A 17894-nucleotide genomic window follows, 5' to 3' on the forward strand; every position below is an offset into this window, starting at 1 on the left:
GTGTGTGAAGCTTTTGAGAATTGTGGTTGAACTCCTTTGATAAAGCTTTTGTTGGCACCATAAATTGGTTTTGCTTCACTCTGTCTTGATCAAGAGTGTATGAAGCTTTTGAGAATTGTGGTTGCTCTTCATTGATGAAGCTCTTGTTGGCACCATAAATTGGTTTTGCTTCAAACTGTCTTGATCAATAGTGTGTGAAGCTTTGGAGAATTGTGGTTGAACTCCTTTGATAAAGCTCTTGTTGGCACCATAAATTGATTTTGCTTCACACTGTTCATTGGAAATGAAGGTCATGAGGGGGCGGAAAAATGGCTTTATCATATTGAGAAGACCTTTCTAATGATGCAGAGTCAGGGGAATCTTCCTCCTGATAGGTGGGTCGAGATGACTACCTGGGTTTTGGGAAAGCAGCCTGCATCCTGGTGGAGACAAGAGTCTTACCAGTTAACCCCAGCAGAGATTGCGGATTGAGGAGTATTTAAAGAGCTGTTTCGAAAAAAGGTTCGTTCCTCCTGAGTATATTGATCGTAAGAAACATGAATTTACTCATTTGAAGCAAGGAAAGATATCAGCTAATGAGTATTACAGGATGTTTACTGGTCTGTCGAGATATGATCCAAAGGTTGCTACTAATCCGGTTGAGATGTTCCGCCGTTTCAGATTGGGTACTAAGAAGAAGTGGCGTTTCATAACGACATCGACTCACCATGAGTTTTATGTGGTTCTACTGCGGATTGAGGACTTAGAAATCATGCCCAATGAAAGTGAGGATGAGGAAAGAAATAATGGAGGTCAGAGATGAAATGATAAAGGAAAAGGGCAAGCACTTCAAGGACCTCGCAAGACCCAGAACTTTAAGAGGAGTGGTGGCAGTTCCAGCTCTTCTAGCGGAGGATTGAGTACTAATATGCAGAGGAGAGGTGGTAAATTTATTGGAGGCGCTAAGTTTCAGAGGCAGAGAGATTTTGGTGGTTCAGGTGGATCTGGTGCCCCGTTGTGCCGCATATGTAATATTAGGAATTTTGAGGAGTGTAGGAGAAGCATCAGTGAATGTTTTACTTGTGGCCAGATAGGTCATAGGGCTGCTCAATGCCCTCAGAGTTAGCAAAGACCCCAGTAGCTTTCCTTCCCACCACCTGCACCGACCCAGCAAGCTTCAGGATCTAGTGGTTATACTTAGACTGGACGAGGAGGTGCCTACCACTATCAGGGCGACGCCGCTCCTTACACCTCAGGACAGCATCAGTATTCTCAGGATCCTCAATATCAGAGTGGGTTCCCTCAGTATTAGGGATGATCTATGTCTTACCAGCCGCATTCAGCCAAAGAATCTCAATGGTACCAAGGGGGACAACCCTAGCAGGGAGAGATTGCTACTAGTAGTGCAGGATCTTCGAGGCAGTCTGGTCAGCAGAGGCATGGACGTGGTGTTCATGCCAACAGAGGTCACGGTAGACGACAGCAGAATCAGGGGCGTCTCCATAACATGTCACTGTAAGATGCCCAGAATAATCCAAATTTAATCATGGGTACGTTAAATATTCTTGGTCATTTTGCTAAAGTATTTATTGATTATGGTGCTACACATTATGTTATTTCTCATACATTTGCTCAAGTGACGCAACCCCATCCTACACCTCCAGGATATGATTTAGAGTTTTCTATGCCTAGAGGGGATCAATATTTTGTGGATCGGGTATATCCAGCATGTCCCATGATAATAGAGAATGTTATTATGCCGGCTAATCTTATGCCGTTGGATATTATGGATTTTGATGTGATTTTAGGCATTGATTGGTTGTAATATAATCGTGCCAAGATAGATTGTTATGGAAAGACAATCACATTTCATTGTCCTGGATTACCTGAAGTTACATTTGTATGAGAGCCTAGTGGGGTGAGGCATGGTATTATTTCAGCCATGAAAGCAAAGAGATTGTTGTCGAAAGGTTGTCAGGGATATTTGGTTCATGTGGTATTGAATGATGATGCTCCTAGTAGTGTGGAGGATGTTCGTGTGGTTAGATATTTTCCAGATGTATTCCCTGAGGATTTGCATGGATTGCCGCCAAATAGAGAGGTGGAGTTTGTTATTGATCTACTTCCAGGTACGAATCCTATATCCTTGACTCCTTACAGAATGGCTCTTGCTGAATTAAGGGAATTGAAAGTCCAGTTGCAAGAGTTAGTGGATAAAGGTTTTATTCAGCCTAGTACTTCACCTTGGGGAGCTCCAGTTTTATTTGTGAAAAGATGGAACTTTAAGGCTATGCATTGATTACAGGCAATTGAATCGGGTAACCATTAAGAACCGTTGTCCATTGCCTCGTATAGATGATTTATTTGATCAACTTAGAGGTGCCTGTGTATTTTCTAAGATTGACTTGAGGTCGGGTTACTACCAGTTGAAGATTAAAAATGAAGATGTCCCTAAAACCGCATTCAAAACTCGATATGGTCATTATGAGTTTCTTGTGATGCCATTCAGGTTAACTGATGCACCAACAACTTTTATGGATTTGATGAATCGAGTATTCCACCCATATTTGGATAGGTTCGTTATTGTCTTCATTGACGATATTCTGGTATACTCTAAGTCTAAGGCTGAGCATGCTAGACATCTGAAGTTGGTGTTGAGCATTTTGAGGGAATACCAACTATATGCTAAGTTAAACAAATGTCAATTTTGGTTGAATCAAGTGGCATTTTTGGGACATATCATTTCTGCTCAAGGCATTCAAGTGGATTCTCAGAAAGTGGCAGCTGTAGAGAATTGAGAGTAACCTCGAACCGTCACTGAGGTACGGAGTTTTCTTGGCCTAGCGGGTTATTATAGACGGTTCGTTAAGGATTTTTCAGTGATTGCTTTGCCATTGGCGAGGTTGACTTGAAAGGATGTTAAGTTTGAGTGGGATAATAAATGTGAGCAAAGTTTCCAGCAGTTGAAGTACTATCTCACTCATGCATCTGTTCTAGTACTTCCAGATGATAGCGGTAATTATGAGGTTTATAGTGATGCTTCTTTGAATGGTTTGGGTTGTGTATTGATGCAACATGGTAGGGTAATTGCTTATGCTTTGAGACAGTTGAAACATCACGAGAAGAATTACCCTACACATGATTTGGAGTTAGCAGCTATCATCTTTGCTTTGAAGATTTGGAGACATTATCTTTATGGTGAGAAATGTAAGATCTTCACAGATCATAAGAGTCTTCAGTATCTGTTTACTCAGAGAGATCTTAATCTTCGACAGCGGAGGTGGATTGAGTTACTTAGTGACTATGATTGCACGATTGAGTATCATGCTGGTCGTGCAAATGATGTGGTAGATGCACTTAGTAGGAAAATTCCAGCCAGACTTAATGCCATTTATGATTGTCATGTTCCACTTCTAGCAGATTTGAGATCCACTGGAATGGAGTTAGGAGTGGAAGATCGAGAAGAAGCCTTGCTTGCTAATTTTCAGGTTAGGCCAATTTTAATTGACCGTGTGCTTGACGCTCAAATGTATGATGAAAAGACCCAGGAAATCATTCAAGTAAGAAATCAAGGCAAAAAGAGAGATTTCGGGATTCGAGAATCTGATGGTATGCATATGCAAGAAAGTAGAATGTATGTGCCGAATAATGCAGAGTTAAAGAAAGAAATTTTGGATGAAGCACATATTTCGGCATATGTGATGCATCCAGAAGGCACTAATATGTATTATACCATTAGACCATTTTATTATTGGCCGGGTATGAAAAGAGAAATTGCCGAATATGTGAGTATGTGTGCCATTTGCCAACATGTTAAAGCTGAAAGGAAGAAGCCGTTTGGGTTAATGCAGCCACTTCCCATTCCACAATGGAAATGGGAAAATATTACTATGGATTTTTTGTACAAGCTTCCTCGTACACATAATGGTTATGATGGCATTTGGGTGGTAGTTGATCGGCTTACTAAGTCAATGCATTTTATTCCAGTGAGGGAGAAGTATTTGTTAAGCCGATTAGCTAAGTTATTTATATCATAGATTGTGAAGTACCATGGTGTGCCAGTTAATATTATCTCGGATCGGGATCCTAGATTTACTTCCAAGTTCTGGATAGCATTCCAGGAAGCTCATGGTACGAGATTGCTTTATAGTACGGCATATCACCCTCAGACAGATGGAAAATCTAAGAGGACTATTCAGACATTAGAGGATATGTTGAGATCTTCAGTGCTGCAGTTTGGAGATAATTGGCATGATTGTTTAGATTTGATAGAGTTTGCCTACAACAACAGTTATCATTCGAGTATTAGTATGGCACCATTTGAGGCACTTTATGGGAAATCTTGTCGTACACCTCTATGTTGGTAAGAGGTTGGCGAACGAGTTTTAGTGAGCCTTGAGATTATGGATGTAACTACTCAAAATGTTCAGGTAATTAAGTCTAACCTGAAAACAGCCCAAGATTGACAAAAGAGCTTAGCAGACAGGCATGCCACTGATCGAAGGTATAATGAAGGTGATTGGGTATTTCTGAAGCTATCACCTTGGAAAGGTGTTGTACGATTTGGAAAGAAATGAAAGTTGAGCCCTAGGTACATTGGACCATATATGATCACCGAACGAGTCGATGACGTTGCTTACAGACTTGAGTTGCCTCTAGAGTTGTCCAAGGTGCACGATTTATTTCATGTTTTGATGCTTCGACATTATGTTTCAGATCCTTCACATGTGATTCCTCCTCAACCTTTGGAAATTAATCCGGATTTGACTTATAATAACGAACCAGTGACTCTTTTGGATTGGAAGGATAAGGAACTAAGGAACAAGACCGTGCACTTGGTGAAAGTATTATGGAGAAATCATTCAGTGGAAGAAGCTACTTGGGAGACAGAGGATCAGATGAGAGAGATGTATCCACGCTTGTTTTATGATCATTAGTGGATGTAGTGGTTGTATGTAATTTCGAGGACGAAATTTTATAAGGTGGGGAGATTGTCACAGTCCGTCCCGTAGATGTGCATTATTTATTTATCGACATCATGAAATTACCTAAATGCCCATGGACGTTAGATTGTGTAATGTGGTTTAAGTGTGGTTTTGGGTCAATATTCTTAAATCCTAATTGTTTGGAACCAATTAGGATTAAGTTATTGTATATTTTGGTGGTTAACTAATCCTAGGCCACACACACACTCTCGTTCTCTTCTCTCCCCCATACCCTCTCATCTCTTTCGGACTCTCACTATCTCTTTCTCCCTTCTTCGTACGGACAAGCTTCGAACTCCCCATTTCAGGCACGGATCGAAGCTTTAAAGGTAAGGTTCTTGCTCATTGTAACCTCCTAAGTCTATTGGTACCATTGTTTGGACATGAATGCTTTGAAAACCCGAGAAACCCTAACCCCGATTTTGTGCACTGTTCATGCACACATAAAACCTTGTGTTTCAGGGAATTCTAAGGACATAGGAAGCTTAAGGAGGTCCTCATGAGCCTCGGGGTACTTCGTTGGAAAGATTTGAACGTCGGAGGACTGAGATTGACGTGTTTTTAGGTAAGCCGAACTATCGAGCTTTCTCGGGGAAAATCTAGTGAATTTTAAGCCTTGAAACTTGTATAATGTGATTCTACATGTTATTAGCTTCATTTTGGTACCAATTTCATGAAAAATGGTGAAGAAATGAAGGAGAATAGTGGTTTTGAAGTTTTACCTAGAAACCGGCAAAGTCGTCAGCGACCGGCGACTCATTGGAGAAGAAAAGGGAATATTCTGTCAGTTTTGACGGAATATGCTAACGCCGTCAGTTAGGGTTAACGATTACCATTAGGTTTTAACGGAATATTCATAACTGCAATTAGGGAATCCTGACGGATTCCCTGCGCATGGCGGCCCATCTTGCCATGCACTCGCCGGCGCGTGGCGGCGCGTGAGGGGTCCAAAAATTAATCTAAAAATTTGGGGATGATCCTAAGGTTGTGTAGGTCACTGTGGTATATTCATATACCCATTTTGAGCTATATATGAGAAGCTATTAGCTAGTTTTGTCTATGTGTTTTAAAATAACATTTTTATAGTTAATTCGCATATAGGTGAGACTTATCCTGAGGACGAGCGTATCCAAGGGCGACTCGGGGGCTATGACCCTTCGACATACCAGTGAGTGGGCTTTTGGTTTTCAGTATATTTTATATACTTGATATTTTCCCAGAAATATATGTTTAAATGATAGTATGCCATAAATGCCATGCATTTATGTTTATAATTCAAGTATGAATTAGTATGCGATGCGTTATATATATAAATGTGGTGCTGTGGATGCTTAGGTAAGCTCAAGTGAGTTATGTTTGGTTATGTGAATTTTCAATGATGCGATATATGATTGAATAAAGTTGAGCTCATAAAACTGCACTTAGGGTGATTGTGATTTAGCCAGAGTTGTGGCACATGCCTATTTTTTATGTCACCTCCCACACCATATGCTCATATTGGATCCAATTTAGGTGCACAGTCTTGTCGTACAGACCTTTATTATGATTTCGACTCGTAGGTGACTAGTAATTCATCGCCCAGCTATTATGTGAAAGTTGTATTGAGCATGATTATATTACACCCATTATTGTCGTATAGACCTTTTTGTTTGGTTCTGACTCTTATGCAGTATATTGCCTTATAGGTCATTGTAGTGACTTCGGCTAGATTGATTTTTGAGCTATGAATTCAACTGTACAGACTACCACAGGGGTTTTGGCTAACATGTTATATTTATATGAAATTATTCTTACCTGAATTGCTTACTCTGTTATATTTTGGCATGGCATGCATATGAATATAATTATGTGAAGCATGAATTGAATTAATATGATTTCATATATATTTATGTATATGCTTATATCTTGATTCTGGGAAAAATAATACATGTTTTACAGGGAGGGGTTAGATATGTTGATAAATGAAATGGTTTTGTAAAACATTTGTTTTTGCCCACTCACGTTTTCTGTTTTGCGTCCCTCCAGGTTTTAAGTAAGCTTGTTGTTGGTGGCTTGAGGACGTCGGCAATTCTGACCTATCTAAATAATAGTAGGACATTCCTGGTACTGTATAACTAGTACTTGTCCTACTGGACTGCACCTAGACTTATTATGCTCTGATTCGGAGTGTTTACTTTTGTAACTAACTCATATCACTTCCTGTTTAATTATTCGTATATTTCCTATCCTTATTGCTTCCGCACTGTGCATATGGCTACGTCACTCTCACGTGACGGCCAACATGCCTTGATCTCAGTTGGGGTGTGTCACTTTTCATTGTCGTTGTTAAATTAAATTGGTGTGTTTTTTGTTTCTAGTTTTTTTACTTCGCATGTATGTCTTAGTTTGGTTTCGAGTATCCTTATCTTATTGGTATTCTTTGACAGAATAGATATTTATAAATATTTATAAATATTTTGCCTATCATTTTGATGCTGGTAATGTGTTGTAGTTTAATTGTTGAAATATAACTAGTGTTGGCATTTTGTCAAGCATTTACTTCATTATGAGATGAAATTTTAGGTCATCTTCTCTGTACTAATTGACTCTCTTCACCGTTCTTGTTGCACAATTCTTTATGTAGCGGTTATTATAATTTTTAGTTACTTTTTGGTTGACAAACTAAAACCTTAGTTACCCTAACAAAGGAAGAAGAATAGTGGGATTTTAATATAATTAAATTTTTAGTTTTTCTTAGTGCTAATGGAGTGCATGTGGTATGAGGAGAAGTGAGTGTTAGATATTTATCAACAATCAATGACAAATATATATGAGAAATGCTAAAGAGACTATCTCAAAGTAGGACTTTCTATAGACCCTCCACCACATCATGTTTTTTGCACAATGTTTTATAATTTTGCCACAGAAATTGTGCCCTAAACATAAGGTGGCAGAGAGTCCATGTAGAGTCCCACTTTTGAAAGAATCTCCTTAGTATTTCCATATATATATATATTCGAATATGCTAATAAACAATAAATTGCAACTAAATATATTAACAGAGTATGAATAAACGAAATTAATATCAAACATATAAAATAAAGATTGAGACTTGCGTACCGCAAGGTTCTTGAAACAAAAATTCGCCTCTATACTTGTAGTTCTATAAGAGTTTGCTTCACTAGGATTCAACAATACAAACTAAGATTCCAGCACTAGAAACTCAGTTTCTAGCATACTTCTTTATGGTTCTCTGCTCAGTATTAGAAGGAAGAATGATTTGTGATTTGAATGGTATGCAGATGCATGTATTTATAGAAGTTATATACATGTTCACAACATATATGATTTTGGGAGGCGACTGTTCAACATAAAGGGTGTGTGGCTTCATCCTTTCCTCAGACTTTTCCAAACGTTCTCAAATGTTCTCATATTTATCCGAAAGAATGAATTTTTTGAAAAAAAAAACAAAAAAAATCAAAATTCGAAAATAATTTAATAAATTAAAAACTAATTATTGAATTTTATACTAAAACCCAAGCCCAAGAGCCCATCTTTTGATAATTAAATAAATTTTAAGGGAATTATTATTAGCACTTCAAAAATCTCATTTTACACTCTTCACAAGTGTATTTTTATTTCTAATTATAGAAAGTTTGGAGTGTCAAATGAGATTTTTGAAGTGTTAATAACAATTCCCTATTTTAATTATATATATAATTACCACACCCCAAAACTCAAACCCAAGATTCAAGCTCAAATTTGCTCTCTATAGTCCATCTTTCTAATCACTTGGTAAGAAGGACAAAGTGTTAGAAAGTGTGAGAAATTTTTGGTGGTGAGCAATGTGAGACAATGAGATAGAATGAAGTTTCTACTCAAAAACTCCAACAATGAGAATGTTGAAATGAGAAGGTAAGTTAAAAGGTTGTTAACATTTCTAAATATTTTTTCGGGTACTTGTTGAGCATTAATGTTATTGCATGATGATATTGTAAGAAATGCAGTTTTATTTTCTATTGTTAGTGTGAAACAATCAGTCATATAAATTTGGCATGACAAAGTATTCATCTTCACTTATAAATGAGAGGTCTTAAGTTCGATTATGGCCAAAGGAGAATTTGAACCATATTATTGCTAGCTCATTGTGAGGCTAAACTCAACCCCTCTCACCCTTAATAGATAATATCGTTGTTCAAAAAAAAAAAAAAAAAAAAACTTCTTAATTCCACGGATGCTTGCATCCTTATCTCTTCGGACCGTGTACAGTTGGGTCCATCTAGGCCCATATATAAGAGAAACCCAAACAAACCTTACAGAGAAAACAATTGTAGAAAGAGAAGCCAGAGAGAGAGAGAGTAGTCAGAAGGGGGATTTAGGGTTAGGGTTTTTTGAAGCTGTTCACTCAGTTGCAATGGAGGAGATCACTGAAGGCGTGAACAATATCACCGTCAATGCCTCCGATTCGCACAAGAAGAACCGAATTCAGGTATCGAATACCAAGAAGCCACTCTTCTTCTATGTAAATCTTGCCAAGGTAAACCCTATTCTCTACCCTGTTCCTAATTCTCTGCCTATATACGGATATTTACATATGAATATATACATCTATGTTTACAATATGCTTGTATGGCTAATTTGCTTTCTGGAATTATAGTTCAATATTCTCAATGATTTATTTCTATAAATCATATGCTTATGGCACTTTATTGATTTGCAGAGGTATATGCAACAGTACAATGAGGTGGAGCTCTCTGCTTTGGGAATGGGTATGACATTTCAGCTGTTTCCATCTCGTTATGCTGTTGAACTTATAACTCTGTTTGTGTCGATATCTGTGTGTTGTGTGATGTATCAATGTACTGGTTGTGGACATTACTCTGAAATCATGGAAACATTGAGGTTCCTAATTAAGTTGTGGAAGATAACTGGAATGTAGCGTAATTTGGTTGTATAAGTGTTGGTTGGGTTCACTCCATTTGACAAGTCGAGCTATTAGTTTCTGTACAATCCAACATTATTTGCTTTTTTTTCTGTCTATTTTTTCTGTCTGGTTAAGGTGGAAAGAGAATGTTTATTAATTTGTTGAGCCATTCTGTCAGTAATAACCTTCTTTCGAGTAGCGAGAAGTTGAATAGAAACGTTGGAGTGTTTGACATTCCTTAGACTACTCTTTCAGATTGTACATGCTCCAATACACCAGGTTGAAGGAATTCTTTCCTTTGAGGTGGAGCTTATATTTCACTAGATGTCTTTATCTGGAAAAGTAGTCTTTTGGCTCGTTCCAGTTTGGTGGTTGCTTATGCTTAGGCTTCCTTGCTCATGTTTATACCATGGTTATCAAGGAAATAACTCTTTACCATTTCAACATATACTTAGAAACAAAACTGCTTCTGATCGGGAACCTAGACAAGGCTTCTGGTAAATCTATTTAGTTGGTAGTTGCAAGGGAAAAATGGAAGTGTTTAGTGAACAAGTTATCTGAAGTAAAGCTATGCCAACTAGAATGGTTACTTCTTAGTTCGAGTTTATGTTGCAGAATGTGATTTCCAACTCCCCTACCCACTCCAGAAACAGGGGATTATGAATCCGGCCAAATGTTGCCTTCCCATCCCATTATTTTGCAATATTTAGAATGGAGATGTTTTTATCATGGATGTTGGAGTTCTTGACTAAATGTTTGATTTGTTTAGTATTAATGCTGATGCAATGACTAATTTCTCATGTACTACTGCAGCTATTGCCACAGTTGTCACAATCGCAGAAATTCTGAAAAACAATGGACTGGCTGTTGAGAAAAGTGAGACTTCTATTTTTCTTTTCCACCTTTCAGAAAAGAAACTATCAAATTATTAAATTTACTTATATTATGGAATGTGAATGCAGAAATCATGACATCGACTGTTGACATTAAGGATGATTCTAGGGGAAGACCAGTGCAAAAGGCCAAGGTATGTCAATATGATATCTAGAATGAGTTTTGAATCCCATTTGAAACATGTCTATTTCGATCTTCTTAAAGAATAAGTCAGATGTATAGCAGTGAAAGAAAGGAGTGTTGAGTGGAGAGATCCTTTTGCACTTATTGTTGCCCTATTGGATTTGTTTTTCATAAACATCAGTGTGCACTTATATTGTTGGGCTATCTGTCATGGTAAAGTTGTTATCTGTACATGCCAGACTATTGGTTTTTAGAAAAGCAGATATGTGGCATGAAAGGCAAAATTATGCGGCTTATAAGTCGATGCACTGTTTTGGTGATTGCTAATTTGAACAAGGAATGTTTACTGTGTAATCGATCATGTATTTATGTGTTGGCAGTGTGCCATTGTGTGAGATTTAAGGGAAAAACTTGTCCATTCTATGTGTATTTTGAGTTTCATTCTACCAATAGGGTTGTCATTTCATATCTTCTGTCTGGTTGTTTTCAGTTACTTTATAACCTTATAGCAAAAACGTTTTTTCAAATTGTATCTTGGTATCTATTTAGTATAGGACCTATAGTTTGGTTTCTGACTTCTTCAGAAGAGTAGTACCTTAATTGTGAGGGCTTCTAGGTCAAGTTGTAGAGCACTTTACGGCCACATTCATGACAAGAGATTGGAGTCTTGTTCTTCCTGTCCCCTACCAAGTATTCTGTTTTGTTAATGTTGATTTATTCTTTTGGTTTTAGATTGAGATAGTACTTGGGAAGTCGGAAGACTTTGATGACTTGATGGCCGCTGCAGCTGAGGAGAGGTTGATTGCAGCTGCAGAGGAGCAAAGCTGAAAAAGGTTCCTTGTTCGGGGCTTCTCTAATAGTGTGTTTGGCTTGAATTGTGTACTCTAAAGTTGGTTCTGGAAGTAAATTTTGCTAAAGTATATTATTCAAGCATAGATATTGTTAAGGAAAAGGCATTTTCTATATGCTATAACCTCTTTTCGTTGATATTTGTCCGTTTGATTGCTTTATATCTGTAGGCTAAGCTGCTCGTTAATGAGATTAGTATTTTTTAAAATCTAATCAAAGACGCATAAGCAAGCTAGAATAACTGCATTAACAGGTAATCTTTGATTTACTTGCATTACGGTTGGATTGATTGAATTGCATTTCCTGTGGTGGCCAATAAAATCGGCTTGCGGACCAAACTGGCTTAAAAAAAAAATGGTTTTAGTAAAATAAATGCTTGTTTTATGATCAATCAATTTTTTGGTCAGAAATTATGATCCATCTGAATTACATGAATTGTTGCATGAGTCGAGCAATTTGTGCCTCCCAATAAAGTTTTAAAAGGCGCTTGATACTTGCCAGTTTGGGGCCTAAAGTTTAGGCGGATTTAAATAACTTTATTATAAATTATATAAAGTAATTAAAATTACTACATAACATATAAAAACATTGAATAATATGTTGGTTTTTAAAAAGAGTAAAATACATGTAATGTGAGAGTTAATCACAGCGGTAATCGACTGTTTAGCGTTTAGGCGCCACTTAGGTTGATTTTTAGAACATTGCATGCAAATGTTTAATGGACAACAACAATTGGTGTTCTACATACAAGGGATAATATTATTTTTTTAGAAAAAAAATTAGGATCTCATCCCTTGTTTACAATGTTCTTTGACTCAAATCTTATGTGTTTTCAAATTTTTATCATATTCTGACTTGTCCATGTTAGCATTTGACTCGCCAACTCAATATTTTATATTAATCTATTATCTTTCTCAAATCGAACTTGAAATTCAGTCATTATATAATTTATTATACCATTTCTACTTTATGTAGATGAAATATTGATTGTATTTCGGGATATGTCTAGAATTCAAGAATTAAAGATGCAACTGAGTAAGGAATTCGATATGAAGGATCTAGAGGTTGCACAAAAGAATGGAATGCAAATCAGGAGAGACAGAAGGGGAAAGATATGGTTGTCACAAACAAAATATATTCAGATTATATTGGAGCATTTCAATATGGACGGAGCGAAGCCCGTGTCTACTCCATTAGCAGCACATTATCAGTTGAGTGCGCGAAAATGTCCAACAACAGAAAAAGAGTTGGGAGAGATAGAAAAGTGCCTTATGCAAGTGCAGTAGGATGCCTCATGTATGCAATGACATGTACAAGACCTGACCTAGCTCAAGGATTAAGTATTGTTTTAAAGTATGTGGCGAAAAGGAGCATTGGTTTGCTGTTAAATGGATTCTTCGTTACTTGAAAGGTACAAAGAGTCTAGAAATCTTGTTTGAAAAACAAGAAAATGAAGCATGTGTGCTAGATTATGTATATGCTAACTACGAAGGAGACTTTGACAAAAAAAGGTCCACTATAGGTTACGTTATGGTTTGTGGTGGAGGACCGACAGTTAATTGTAGCATTGTCTACTACTGAAGCGGAGTATACTACACTAGCAGAAGCTAGAAGGGAAGTAGTTTGGTGTAACGGTTTAACAAGAGAGTTTAGAATTAGTAAAATTCCATGGTGATTAGATGTGACAGTCATAGTGCTATTTACTTAGCAAAGAATCAAGTGTTTCATGGGAAATCAAATCATATTGAAGATTGTTGTCACCGGATTAAGGACTAGGTGGAATTGAAGGAAGTTACATCGAGAAGGTTCATATAGCGGAGTACGTTTCAAATTACTTGACTAAACTAGTTACTGTAGAGAAGTTCAAGTTTTGCTTGTACTCGCTTAATTACAACATGCAAAAGATTGGACTGAGCACCTTCTCACTTAAGGTGTGTTGAGGTAAGAATAATTTTGCCAAGGTGAAAGTTCTTGAAGTTTTAAGAGTTGCTTCAATAGGTTTGAAGATATTTTGAGATGCAGTAGTCATTTCTTGGTTTTGACTCACCATGTCAGAGATTGTTGTGATCTGGCTCATCAGATATCAAGGCCAAATAGGTTTAAGATTTCAATTAGTGTTGAGAAAGGAGAAAATGAGTGTGCACATGTTATTTCCCACATGAATTGGGAAATAGTTTTTTTCTTTGTAATTCCAATCATTTTAGGAATAGGAAATGTGCTGGTTTTTCCTATTCTAAAAGGATTTAAGAATCATATACTCATAAGGCATATAATCATCCGTCTATATACACTAAATAGACTTGTTGGAGGTTGATTATTCACATGCATAACAAAGAGAATACAAGGGTATAGAGTCAAAAGTTCTTGTAACCGTATTGTTATTCTCTATAGTGGAGGTGATCTCTCAAAACACATCACATGAGAACTAGTAGTAGTACAAGGTCTATAATGAATGGTTCTACTTTTTGTTCATAGTGGACTCCAAAAACAGTCACAATTGGCAAAAACAAAACTGTAGAAACTGTAGAAACCGTGTAAATATTCCAAACAAAAGCGCCGATATCGCAATTTAGCTTAAAAGAAAGCCGGGGGTGCAATCCGATCCGGTCTTTCGATCTAACGGCAACACGAAGACAAGCAAAATCCACAGTGACGCTGCTGCTGCTTCTTCTTCTTCTTCTTCTTCTTCCTTACCCACTCACCAAAATGTCCCTGAGATCTCTCCCCTCTAAACCCAAAACCCTTCACTCTATCTTCCACTCTCTTCTCTCACCCTCCAAACCCAACACTCACCGCCACCCCTTCTCTTCTCTCACCCACCACAACTCGCCATCTCCGCCATCACCGCACCTGGTAAGCGAGTTCTCCCGCATTCTCAGCGACCACAGGAACCCTCACCACGACTTGGAACTCTCCCTCAACGCTCTGTCTACCCAAATCTCCATAGAATTGGTTGAGCAAGTTCTGAAACGCTGCAAAAATCTCGGGCTTTCTGCACACAGGTTCTTTCTTTGGGCTAAAACAATTCCGGGTTTTCGACATAGTGCTGAAAGCTATCACATTTTGATTGACATTTTAGGAAGTAGCAAGCAATATGCTGTGTTGTGGGATTTCCTCGTAGAAGTGAGAGAGTCCAAGTGTTGTGATTTTGGCCCGGAAATTTTCTGGCTTATTTTTCGGGTTTATAGTAGAGCTAATTTGCCTCGCGACGCCATTCGAGCTTTAAATCGAATGGTTGAGTTTGGAATTAAGCCCAGTGTTCATGATCTTGATCAGCTTCTTTACACATTATGTAAAAGAAAGCATGTCAAGTATGCTCATGAATTTTTTGATAAAGTTAAGAGTGGGTTTCAGTTGAATGCGAAAACTTATAGTATTTTGATGAGAGGTTGGGGAGACGTTGGTGATTCGGATGAAGCACGTAAGCTGTTTGATGAAATGACTGAACGAGGATGTTTGGTTGATGTGCCTGCGTATAATAGTTATTTGGAGGCTTTGTGTAAAGGTGGGAAAGTTGATGAGGCGTATAAGATATTTCGGGAGATGGGGTCGAATGGAGTTGAACCGGATGCATGTACCTATTCGATTTTCATTCGTGCTTATTGTGAGGTGGATGATATTCATTCAGTTTTTAGGGTGCTTGATAGGATGGGGAGATATAATCTTTTGCCCAATGTGTATACTTACAATTGTGTTATCAAGAAATTGTGTAAGAACGAAAAGGTGGAAGAGGCTTACCAACTTTTGGATGAAATGATTGAGAGGGGTGTTATGCCGGATACGTGGAGTTACAATGCAATCCAGGCTTATCATTGTGATCACTGCGAGGTTAATGGGTCTCTCAGGCTGTTATCTAGGATGGAAAAAGACAACTGCATGCCCGATCGACATACTTACAATATGGTGCTTAAGTTGCTAATCAGGATAGGAAGATTTGATAGGGCAACTGAAGTTTGGGAGAGTATGGGGAAGAGAGGATTTTATCCTTCTGTTTCAACGTACTCTGTCATGATTCATGGCTTATGCAAGAAGAAACGTAAACTAGAGGACGCTTGTAAATACTTTGAGATAATGATCGATGAAGGTATACCGCCATACTCTTCTACTGTTGAGATGCTGAGTAACCGGATTAGGGGCTTGGGGCTCCTCGACCATGTTGAGATACTTGCAAGCAAGATGGAACAAAGCACTTCTTGCTCAATACAAGAGTTGGCAAACTTGATGAGAGGTAATAAAGCTTATGTAGCATCGAGAAGTGTAGAGAGTGACTTTGAAAGTGACTGATGAACCAAAGGTCAAGTATCGGATGAATTGTAAGGTGTAGTCCCGTCCCCACGCTACCACATCTCGATTTGTCTGTGAATATAGGTATCTTTCTCTTGCATGTCTATTTGTATAGGCATGCTCAATGAAACTTTTGTTACTTGGTATGTAAACTAGTGTTGCTGTTATGCTTTGGTGGTCAGTCTTACAGCCTGCTGGCAGTTACAAATCTTCCATGATATTTTGCTACCTAAACATTTGTATATAATTTGAATCCCCTGGGTATAATCATTGCAAAACTCTTGAAAAGATTATGCGGCTCTATCTGAAGGTGCATGTGTATGGCATCTTATTGATTTGCAGAGTTATATGCAACAGTACAATGAGGTGGAACTCTCTGCTTTGGGAATGGGTATGACAGTTCCGCTGCTTCCATCCGTTATCCATTGAACTTATAAGTCTCTGTGTGAAGATATCTGGGTGTTGTGTGCCATATCGATGTATCTGGTTGGACATTATTCTGAATCATGGAAACATTGAGGTTCCTAACTACGTACTGGAAGATAACTGAAATTTAGTGTAATTTGTTTGTATACGTGTTTGATTGCGTTTGCTCAATTCGACAAGTTGAGCTACTAGTTTCTGTACAAGTTAACATGACTTGCTGTTTTGTGTCTGTTTGTTATTGTCTGCTTAAGGTGGAAGGAGAATGTTTACTAATTTGTCGAGCCATTTTTTTGTATAACCTTCTTTGGAGTAGTGAGAACTTAAATCTATCTTGGGTGTTTGACATTCCTTAGATTGTGGAGTATTTCAGACTGTAGGTGCTCCAATACACCAGGATCAAGGAACTATTCTTTGAGATGGAGCTTATACTTCAACAGCAGATGTCTTTATCTGAAAAGTAGGCTTTTGTTGCTCGTTACAGTTTGGTGATTGCTTCTGCTTATGAATCCAGTCAAATTCAGCACATTCCCGTTCCTTTATATTTGTTTTCACTTTCCAAATCCTTTTTTATTTTATTTAAATGAGTAAGAAAGCAATTTGGTGGATCGGGGAAGACGTTGCTTTGCTTGAGGCTTGGTTGCATGATAGTCAACATGATCACGATTAGAGATTGTGGTGTGAGTAGATGTGGTGATTTGAAGGGTTTTTATGGAGAAATAGAGAAAATCAGAAGATTGGATAAGGACACATGACACTACATGAATAGTCGAGAATTTTATCAAAAATTTGGACAAATATTATTAATGGATAATGACACGTGGCTAGACAAGAACGGTTAAAAATCTCATTGAAATTTTAAGGCAAATATGACACGTTGATCCAAAACTTTTTGGCGATATAACTATTATTTGAGTCATTTTATAGAACAAACATTACCACGAAGGGAGAAAAAATAGCACACCAACAAAAAAATAAATCTTTAGTATGAAAACCATAAAAACAAAAACTTGAGTTCGTACAGAGAAATTTTTGTTAGTCCTTCCGTGTTTTGTTACTTTGCTTCTTTTCAAGTGGCTTTGAAAAGCAACTTACTTTTAAAAACTACTATAAAAAGGATTAAACTAAAAATGGAACGTTAACGAAAAATTTCCGGTACTGTTCATTTTAACGAAAAACTATATTTGTACACTAAAAAGTCAATTCTGATACTATTCACTTTACCTTTTATTTTATCCCAAATTTTTAAAGTTTTTTTTTATTAATTTTCCTTTAAAAATAAGTAGGCTTATAATATTTACCAAACAGAATTTCGTGCTTCACTTTAAAAGCAAAGCAGTTTTTTAGAAAATGTAATTCCGAACGGAGCTTAGTGTAAATTAAAGTAATCTACCGCCTGTTAAAATAAATAAACAATAAAACATAAAAAAATAAAGAATAAAAAACATTAAAGA

At 37.4% G+C, this 17894-nt stretch overlaps 3 protein-coding genes across 3 annotated transcripts; all 3 read left to right on the forward strand.

Annotated features, from left to right (window-relative positions):
- Positions 1-1921: 1921 nt before the first annotated feature.
- LOC139193427 (uncharacterized) lies at positions 1922-5784 on the forward strand. Its single transcript, XM_070816440.1, has 6 exons — positions 1922-2184; positions 2489-2585; positions 2895-3062; positions 3255-3588; positions 4696-4823; positions 5617-5784. The coding sequence occupies exons 1-6, from the start codon at positions 1922-1924 to the stop codon at positions 5782-5784; spliced, it is 1158 nt and encodes a 385-aa protein (XP_070672541.1).
- A 3417-nt stretch (positions 5785-9201) lies between these two features.
- Positions 9202-11873, forward strand: LOC103415067 (uncharacterized protein At2g34160-like). The gene is made up of 5 exons (XM_008353428.4): positions 9202-9480; positions 9664-9712; positions 10681-10743; positions 10830-10894; positions 11617-11873. The coding sequence occupies exons 1-5, from the start codon at positions 9358-9360 to the stop codon at positions 11710-11712; spliced, it is 396 nt and encodes a 131-aa protein (XP_008351650.1). The 5' UTR covers positions 9202-9357; the 3' UTR covers positions 11713-11873.
- A 2342-nt stretch (positions 11874-14215) lies between these two features.
- Positions 14216-16772, forward strand: LOC103415082 (pentatricopeptide repeat-containing protein At1g52640, mitochondrial). The gene has a single exon (XM_070816550.1). It carries the CDS (start codon positions 14440-14442, stop codon positions 16015-16017), a length of 1578 nt encoding a protein of 525 aa, XP_070672651.1. The 5' UTR covers positions 14216-14439; the 3' UTR covers positions 16018-16772.
- The last annotated feature ends 1122 nt before the right edge of the window (positions 16773-17894 follow it).

Source organism: Malus domestica, chromosome 17 (genome assembly GCF_042453785.1).
Source record: "Malus domestica chromosome 17, GDT2T_hap1".
Classification (NCBI taxonomy): Eukaryota; Viridiplantae; Streptophyta; class Magnoliopsida; order Rosales; family Rosaceae; genus Malus; species Malus domestica.

Bases quoted from the DNA above. Each gene is read 5' to 3' on its own strand.
- LOC139193427 (XM_070816440.1), top strand. From the start codon at position 1,922: ATGAAAGCAAAGAGATTGTTGTCGAAAGGTTGTCAGGGATATTTGGTT. The intron at 2,586-2,894 runs GTATACTCTAAG...TTGACTTGAAAG, and splicing joins TCTTCATTGACGATATTCTG to GATGTTAAGTTTGAGTGGGA. The intron at 3,063-3,254 runs GTAATTGCTTAT...AATCTTCGACAG, and splicing joins TATTGATGCAACATGGTAGG to CGGAGGTGGATTGAGTTACT.
- LOC103415067 (XM_008353428.4), top strand. From the start codon at position 9,358: ATGGAGGAGATCACTGAAGGCGTGAACAATATCACCGTCAATGCCTCC. The intron at 9,713-10,680 runs GTATGACATTTC...GTACTACTGCAG, and splicing joins GCTCTCTGCTTTGGGAATGG to CTATTGCCACAGTTGTCACA. The intron at 10,895-11,616 runs GTATGTCAATAT...TTTTGGTTTTAG, and splicing joins GACCAGTGCAAAAGGCCAAG to ATTGAGATAGTACTTGGGAA.
- LOC103415082 (XM_070816550.1), top strand. From the start codon at position 14,440: ATGTCCCTGAGATCTCTCCCCTCTAAACCCAAAACCCTTCACTCTATC.